This window comes from Arachis ipaensis, chromosome B05, assembly GCF_000816755.2.
Source record: "Arachis ipaensis cultivar K30076 chromosome B05, Araip1.1, whole genome shotgun sequence".
Classification (NCBI taxonomy): Eukaryota; Viridiplantae; Streptophyta; class Magnoliopsida; order Fabales; family Fabaceae; genus Arachis; species Arachis ipaensis.
The window spans coordinates 11,943,019-11,952,698 of record NC_029789.2 but is presented as its reverse complement, the minus strand read 5'-3'; the positions used below and the strand labels follow the sequence as shown (position 1 = coordinate 11,952,698).

At 40.9% G+C, this 9,680-nt stretch overlaps 1 protein-coding gene across 1 annotated transcript; it reads right to left on the bottom strand.

The window, feature by feature from the left end:
• Nucleotides 1-1,473, bottom strand: LOC107642928 (GATA transcription factor 5; the record flags this gene model as incomplete). The annotated part of the gene is given in 3 exon segments (XM_016346438.2): nt 1-640; nt 713-1,042; nt 1,122-1,473. Coding segments are annotated over 3 exon segments (1,069 nt in total), but the record flags the coding sequence as incomplete, so codon positions are not given.

Below are 9,680 nucleotides of genomic sequence, written 5' to 3'. Positions count from 1 at the left end.
GAGGGGCCAAACCGGAGGTATCAACCCCACCACCTATGGTCTCCTTCTTCCGCCGCATCTCCAGAACTTTCCGGTGGTGGTTGGAGTGCAACTCGCTGGAGAACGTTGGGCTGCAAGCGGGTCTATATTCGGGTAAGAGCCGACCCGATTTGTACCGAACCCCGCACGCGTTGCAGAGCGTTTTCGCCCCGAGTGGTCCCGTTCTCCACTGCGGGGTCTTCTGGACGCCGCAATGGCTGCAGCGGCGCGGTGCCTGTGCCGGAAATCCGCCTTCCGGAGAGGCCTTCTTCTTGGGCTTCTTCGGCGGAGCGTCAGAGCTAACCTGGTCCATGGTCTGGGACAGGTTTGTGGCGTAAATTAGCAAGGGGCTGGAAGGGGAAGAAGAGGTGGAGGAGGTGGCGGTGGCGGTGGTTGAGGAGGAGTCAGTGGTGGCGAAGGAAGGTGAGGCGAGTGGCCAAACCCTGACACCGGTTCGGGTTCGCTTGCTACGCGCCTTGGCAGGAACGGGGATGTTGAAACAAGGTTGAGGCGGAGCAGGCGGGGTTGAGGTTGGTACGGCGGCGGGGACGATGGGAGGAGAGAATTGAGAGAAGGAATCCTCGACGAAATGAGAGAGCCACTCCAAGTCTGCCACATCATCCTGTCAAAAATACAAATGAATCGTTGGTTCAACAACCAACACAATAAACAATGAGGGAGAGAGGGAAAGTACCGGAAGGTTGAGGTCTGTGGTGGGGAGAGAGGGAAAGGTCTCTTCCACGTCGTTGGTCTGTTGCGGCGAGAGTGACACGCAAGCAGAGTCTTCTCCAACTTTCTTATGCTCTTGTTCTTCTTCTTGTTGTTCTTCTTGTTGGTCTACTTGGGAGAAGTCAAGGAGTTGGTCAACGAAAAAGTCGTCGGAAGGGGCGCCATTTTGAAGTTCTTCCATGAACGACCTCTGCGGGGATGTGGTATATTTGATACCCATCCCCATCTCTTTTCTAAAACTCGTCTTCAACGCTCCCTCCACCATGCACTCCATTTCCCTTTCTCTTTCTTCCACCTAACAATTACATACATATAACCCTTTTTCAAACACAAACGCGAGGGAGAGGGAGAGAGAGAGTGAGAAGGAATAGTACCTTAATGAGAAGATGATACGAAGATAGAGGTAGAGTCGATGACGAAGAAGGGAAGGGATGAAATTGAAAGAGAAGAGGATGGGGAGTTTGGTAAAGCATTTAATGGGGGGTGAAAGCGTCTCGATATGGATTATTACTAAAAAGTGCCTCTTTCCTTTCTCTCTCTCTCTCTCTCTTCCCACTCCACCACACCCACACCCTCACCCTCCTCTATGACTACTACTTACTTTTCTTCTACCCCACGTATTTATACATTCAAATACGTTTTTGTATCTTTATACATAATAACTGTACATCTTCATTAAAATAAATAAAAGCTTGCGTACTCATAACCTGAAATTTCGAGCGAGGATTCCCATCTCTGTTTGCTGGCATGAACCGCACCGTATCACCAACGTCCCACCAAATATCATTGTATTTATATTACCATTTCTAGCTTTGTAATTTTGGGCATAACTCAAAACAAGGTGGGTGATTAATATCGATAATAATAATAAATTAATAATACTATAACGTATCCGGTGTTGGTGTTGGTGTTACTTTCCCACCCGAAACCAAAATTCGTAAAGACCTAGGAAACCGCCATCTTCTTTTACTTTCTAACCTACAATTGGCCTTCTCTTTTCCTGAATGGGAAAAAAAGGGGCAATGGAAATTGGGCATATTTCTTTTCACTTTTCACTAATGCATAGTGGTAGTGGTTGCCCACCGTGCTGGATTGATTGCCGCACATTTTGGATTTCCCATCTTCTCAACTATCCTTTACTTTCCCGCTTGCTCTCTTCTAACTTCTAATTCCCCCAACCCATTTTTTTTACTGCATCTCTTAGTTAGTATTTAATTTTTGTCTAATTTATTTTTATAGTAAATTTTAAATATTTAAAATTTAATAATTTTTATATTTTTAATATAAATATTAATTGCACCGTGCACCGTGACTCCCCTTCGCAGCACCGTAGCTGGCCCTCGTGTTTCTCATCGTCGTCGGCGAGGTAATGGTGGTGGTGGTCATCGTGTTCCTCTCATTTTTCAGCATCGCTGCCGCGCCTCCCTTCTCCTTCCCTCCTTGCCCTTTGCGATCCAGACTCATTGCCATCACAAGCAAATTAAGATTCAAGTTCTTAATTTTTTTTTGTTAGTCACAATCTCTGATTTTCTAATTTTTGTTCTTAATTTTGTTCTTGTTATTGTTTTTAGATTGTAGTTGCTTTTTTTTTATTTTGAGGTTTTGATGAGAAATTAGAGAAAGAACAATATATTTTTTTTTTGTATTTGACTGATCTTTGATAATTAGATTTATGAATTTTTAGTTCTTGTAATTAGAGATGAATTTAAAAATTTTTTATTCTTATAATTGGTTTTGAGTTTTGATAATTGTATTTAAATATTTTTAGTTTTTAGTTTTGTTAATGAAAAAAGAAGACAACTAATATTTGACTATTTTTGGTAATTAGATTTATAAATTTTTTGTTCTTATAATTGAAGATGAATTTGGAGATTTTTTATTCTTGTTAATTAGATTTGAATTCTGAATTTTGTTATGTAAAGAAGAAAAAAAATTAAATTCAAAATAAAATTAAAAATAATTTTAATTTTAATTTTAAATTTTAGAGACTAAATCAGTACTTATCCCAACATTATAACAAGAGCTTTCTTCATTCTCAAACCAATTCCAATTACAATTACAAAACCATTTTGCTATCTTCCCTATTCCCTAACCTCAATTTGGTCTCATTTAATAAAAAATAAGTTTATATTTTGATATTAATAGGTCAGACTTAACCGGAATCATAATTGAAATTTGAAAATTTTTTAACATCCAAAAATGTAAGAAACTTATGGTCATTATACTAGGATGATGCTAATAATTTTTTAATTTCAAATATTTCCATTCCTCCTTCAGGTTAATTTTATGGAATTTATCCTTTTATCCCAATTTGAATATGCAATTGTATTGTCCCAAGAAGAAAAAAAAAAAACTCCTTAGCTAAGACTTAAGAAGATTGTGTTTGACTTTGTGTTTTGTGATGGCAATGAGTAGTCAACCAGAAAATGAAATAATTATATACATGCCACATATACTCAATGGCATATAAATTTACATGTAAGAAAAGCCAAAACGGACCTAAGTTTTCAAAGGTAACAGTCTAACAGATAATTTTCTACCTCCCTGACCCTCAAATTTGGAGGGCTTCTAATTAACAACGGTAAGGATGGAGTGGCTTCCATGCAATGCCATTTGGAGTTAATAATAAGCCGGGAAACATGTAATTTTCATAAGATGCCATGCCTATTCAATGCCACATTAAAGGAGAGAGAGCTGAAGGTTTGAAATTTGAACTTGTAACGTGGGACGATCTTGTAATAAGAAACTACTATAAAATTTTGTCGATAATGTTACGTGGTCTTGAAAAATAATATAATAATAGGACACGATTGTGTGCATTGTATGAGAAACTAAACCGCGGCTCCCATGGGCAAAAATGAACAAAAATGAGTAGTATCTGTGTATTTCTCTAATAATAAGAAAGTGTGTGCTGAATTCCGAGAATACCCTCCTACTGTGTATGATGATGAAGAGGTTTGAGTTTGGATTTGGGACATGGCATGCCTTAGAAGCAAAGTGAGTAAAAGTGATCGGAAGCAATGACACCAAATCAGCTTTTGTCGCTCAGTAACCCAACTGACATTATTCCTCACCCACACCCGCCCGCCTTCCAATTTAATCTAATCTAAACTCCTCCAATTACTACTCATCATTTTTGTACTTTTTACACACCAAAAACAATAAACAATATTAACGCTCTCGAAGTTTTTATTTTTATATATACTATTTTTTTTATTGAGTTAAAAAAATTAATTTTATATTTTTCAAATTTAAATTAAAAATAAAATTAAAAAAATATTAATTTATTATTATACGTAACAAAATTAATATAAAAATTTATTGATATTATTTAAAAATTAGTTATTTATAAATATTATTAAATTTATTTATTTTTTCAAATTTTATTTAATTAGAAGCAAATTTTAAAATTTATATCCAAAACATTCTTTATCTCCATCCATAATTCTAATAGATAAAAAATATATATATTCAATCTTATCTTGAATCTCTTTAATTATCTTTAATTTTATTATTTTTTTTAAGATTATTAATTTTTATTTTGATTATATTATTGTTCATACCATGTCCCAACGCTAAGACCCAGGATCTAAGTAAAAGGCCCAACCCAAAGGAGTTGAACCTCACACTACACAAAACAGATGCCACGAAGTCGGCTATCTTCACGACTTGCTCTAAAGAAGTCGGTACGAGGATCAGCTGGCAGATAAACCCTCCCTCAAGAGGATAACTGCCCCTAGAATCTCTCTAACCACTTCCAAGAGCCATATCTCAACCACCCTAAAATAAAGGGCCGGTTATTCCCCTTAAAAAGTGGCACTACTTCAATGGTGGTTATTAGTTCACCACTATAAATACAATGACATCTCTCAGGTATCCCTAAGTCCCAATACTCTCTAGACCTACTCACACGCTTGCTGACTTAGGCATCGGAGTGTCTTTGCAGGTACCACCCCCATTCGTTCATACTCACAAGTCGGACGGAGGCCCCCAAGGCGCAGACCCGCTCGAAGGCTTCCTTCCTCAGACGATTGGGCCAACCCAGCGAGTCCAGCCCAACAATCTCCGGTTACCCATCGTAACATTGGCGCCGTTGCCGGGGACCCGAGAGATCAACCAGTGATGGCGGACAGATCCCCTGAAGAGGGTCATGTGGAGACGGATTCCGAACAAGATAATCTGGACACCGAAAATAATGACGTGGACCTGACCCTCCACCAGGGAACCAACGATCAACATAGAGAGGGTACCTCCGGAGTCAAAAATCCGAAGGTGAATTCCTCAGAAGGGCGCGAATCGGAGAAGGACGGACAATCCCATGCAACTGAACTTATGGGATTAGTCCATGTCCACCAAAGCCGCCTGGAACAATTGGAACAGGAACGGGAGCGACAAAGGGAGACCAAAAAGAACCTAAAAAAGGAGATGGAACGGCGAAAAGAGTTAGAAAGAAAACTCTTGAAGTTAGAATCCTCCCTCAAAGGTCGGAACTCCCGCGACGATCGAGAAGAGTCGCCCCTAGGAGGGGAGGACCCCTTCAGTGAGGATATAATGAGGGCAAAAGTTCCGAGGAACTTCAAAAGCCCCGATATGGACCTCTATGACGGAACCACAGATCCGAAGCATCACCTAAGCAATTTCAAAAGTCGGATGTATCTGGCTGATGCCTCCGACGCTACGCGATGCAAAGCTTTCCCGACTACCCTGTCGAAAGCAGCGATGAAGTGGTTCGAAAGCCTCCCCCCGAGGTCAGTCACCAGTTTTGAAGACCTCTCAAGGAAGTTCTTGATGAGGTTCTCTATCCAGAAGGACAAAGTAAAACATGCACCAAGCCTCCTGGGAATAAAGCAGGAGGTCGGAGAATCCTTACGAGCCTACATAGAAAGGTTCAACAAAGCATGTTTAGAAATCCAAGACCTGCCCACCGAGGCAGTCATTATGGGGTTAGTCAATGGGCTTAGAGAAGGTCCCTTCTCACAGTCCATATCTAAAAGACACCCCACCTCCTTAAGTGATGTACAGGAAAGAGCTGAAAAGTACATCAACATGGAGGAAAATGCTAGACTGAGAGATTCGAGTTGGCGACCTGGGCATCTCCCCTCAACAAAAGAGAGGGAGAGAGAGCCCAAGAAGAAGGAAGAACTCGGTCTCGATAGACCAAGAAAATATCACTCTTATACTCCTCTAAAGGTTTCCATAGTGGATGTATACAGAGAGATTTGCAATACTGAAAGGCTGCCACCTCCCAGGCCCATTAAAAATAAAAAAGGGGGGAGTCGCAGCGACTACTGTGAGTACCATAAAATATATGGTCACTCGACAAATGACTGTTACGACCTTAAAAATGTGATAGAAAAGCTGGCTAGATAAGGCCGGCTCGACAGATATCTCATAGAAAGGTCGGACGGTCACGGGAAGAGAAAGCGAGACGATATGGATAGAAGAGACCCACCACCGCAGACTCTGGAGAGACATATCCATATGATCTCAGGAGGATTCGCGGGAGGGGGACTCACCAAGTCCTCTCACAAAAGACATCTCAAGCGGGTCTACCAGGTCGGAGGAGAGTCATCCGACCTCCCCACCATTTCATTCACAAGAGAAGATAGGCAAGGAATAATCCCTGGGCATGATGACTCAGTGGTAATTACTATGATCCTAGCCAATGCCCATCTCCACAGAACCCTAGTAGATCAAGGGAGCTCAGCGGACATCCTTTTCAAGCCCGCTTTTGACAAACTAGGGTTGGATGAGAAAGAATTAAGAGCCTACCCCGACACCTTGTACGGACTAGGCGACACACCAATAAGACCACTAGGATTTCTATCCCTACACACTACCTTTGGAAAAGGGGAAAAATCCAAAACTCTGAGTATAGACTTCATAGTTATCGACGTAGGGTCAGCATATAATGCTTTAATCGGCAGAGCTACCCTTAATCGACTCGGAGCGGTGGTGTCAACTCCGCACCTTTGCATGAAATTCCCGACCCCAGTAGGAATAGCAACGGTGAGGGGAGATCAGAAGTTGGCAAGAAAGTGCTACAATGAAAGCCTGAACCTGAGGGGAAAAGGCAAAGTCCACACCATAGAGCTCGGCGGTGCAAGGGCCCGAGAAGAGCTGCGACCACAGCCGGGAGGAAAAACTGAGGAAATACAACTCGGCAAAGAGGAAGGAAAAAACACCAACATAGGAGCCAACCTAGGGAAAACCCTAAAGCAAGGGTTGATTAAGCTCCTAAGAGACAATTCCGACCTCTTTGCCTGGAAAGCCTCCGATATGCCCGGGATAGACCCCGAGCTTATGTCCCACAAGCTCTCGGTATACCCAGGGTCCCGACCTGTACAACAGAGAAGACGCAAGCTCGGCCCAGAACGAGCCCTAGCAGTGGAAGAGCAAGTGCAGGCACTCCTAGAAGCCGGCTTCATCAGAGAAGTCAAATATCCAACATGGCTAGCAAATGTAGTTCTAGTCAAAAAGCAAAACGACAAATGGAGAATGTGTGTCGACTACACCGACTTAAATAAGGCATGTCCCAAGGACCCTTATCCACTCCCAAGTATTGATACCCTTGTAGACTCTAGCTCAGGGTATCAATACTTATCGTTCATGGATGCCTACTCGGGATATAACCAAATCCCGATGCATGAGCCAGACCAGGAGAAAACATCATTCATCACGCCCAGAGCAAATTTTTGCTATGTGGTCATGCCATTTGGATTAAAAAATGCGGGAGCCACATACCAAAGGCTGATGAACAAAGTGTTTGCTCCCCACCTTGGGAGCTTAATGGAAGTCTATGTAGACGACATGCTGGTGAAAACCAAGAAAGAGGCCGACCTCTTAACAGACCTCTCGCATGTATTTGACACCATAAGGTCACACGGGATGAGGCTAAATCCCGCAAAGTGTACCTTCGCGGTGGAAGCTGGAAAATTTCTAGGGTTTATGCTGACACAAAGGGGGATCGAAGCAAATCCCGATAAGTGTAGAGCTATCCTGGAAATGAAAAGCCCGACTTGCTTAAGAGAGGTCCAGCAGCTAAACGGCCGACTTGCAGCTAGGGGTGTTCGCGGTGCGGTTTGGTTCGGGTTTTGAGGAAAAAGTCATCCGATCCGATCGTTTAATTAAACTGCGATTCGGTTTGGTTCGGTTTTTTCATCAAGGCCATCCGAACCAAACCAAACCAATTAAAATCGGTTTGGTTTGGTTCGGTTTGTTCGGTTTTTTCAATCAATTCAGAAAAAAATTAATCTTAGGAAACAGTGACATGAAAATGAAACAAATATGTTCATACCATATTGTATACATTTGTCTATGTTCATACCCAGAGTATATTTCTGCAATTTTATCTATGTTAATACCATGAAGAAAATAAGCAATAATGTATACATTTGTTCACGTTATGAAAGAAGAAAAATAAAACAAATATGGAAGTGGAGGATATGGATAAGCAAAGAGCAAGAGGAAAGTGGTCAAGGTAGCCCAAAAAGCTATTCCTGCAACAAAAGTAGGAAGGTGAGAATTGTGTTGGAGCAATTCAAGTATAGAATATGTAGTTGGGGCCATAAATTTTTATTTTCTTTCAATAGACATACCTTTTAATTCTAAATTCTTCATTTTCAACTGCAAAGAATATAAATCAAACTCTTCTTCACTATTTTGTTGTGCAATAGTTTCATGATGAGAATATGCTTATATAAAAAGAGTGAATTATGAGTTATGATACACTAAGAAGCCTTCATTTCTGTTATAATTATACTCAAAAGGCATGCCTCAGAGTTTCCTTTTTGTTATCATGAGTCAATAACCAACAATACCAAATTAACAAGAATAAACTGAACATAAACTGAACAATAAATTGATCTCAATAAAATGAACAATAAATCAATAACCAGCAAACAATAATTTAACCAGCAACAATAATCAATAACCAAGTCAGCAAACAATTCAACAAACAGAACAAAATCAGCAAGTCAGCATTAATAACCAGCAACAATAATTTAACCAGCAACAATAATTAATAACCAAGTCAGCAAACAATTCAACAAACAGAACAAAATCAGCAAGTCAGCATCAATAACTAGCAACAATAGTTTAACCAGCAACAATAATCAATAACCAAGTCAGCAACAATAAGTTATCAACCAACAGCAATCCAGCAATACCATAAACCAGCTGCAATCCAGCAATACAATAAACCAGCAGCAATCCAGACCAAGTTATCAAAATTCAACAATAAATCAATAACCAGCATCAAGCAATAAACTGAAAAATAAATCTATAACCAGCAATCCAGTAATACCAAATTATCAACAATAAACTGATCAATACACTGATCTCAATACACTGAACAATAATTCAATAACCAGCAAATTAAACAGCAATAAATAGCAACCATATTGACTTGGAATGGTTCAAATTAAACAGAACAGCAGCCATATTGACTTGGAATGGTTCAAATTAAACAGCAATAAACAGCAACCATAAACAACAATAAACAACGATAAACAGCAACCACCAGTAAATAGCAAATGGTTCACATTGACTCGGGCTCCATATTGACAGTAAACAACCACCAATAAACAACCAGTAAACAGCAATAAACAGCAAATTACCTGAATCAGTGGCTCGAGCTCCATATTGACTTGGGAGGAAGGCTGACTGGGAGACTCGGAGGTGCTGGGAGTGCATTGAACTGATGATCGTGGCGCTGAGTGGGAGAACCTAGAAATACTGCTGGCGCTGGGTGGTGGCGTCCCAACGGCGACGGCGTCGTGCTGTGAGAGAGACTGATTGACTGAGTAGTGAGAGATTGGGGAGATTTGGGTACGCAGGTTAGGGATTGGGGCTTTGGAGAAGAGAGAGCGAGAGCGACTGAGAAGTAGAGAGTAGAGACTAGAGAGCGCAGGTAAGGGATTGGGGATTTGCCG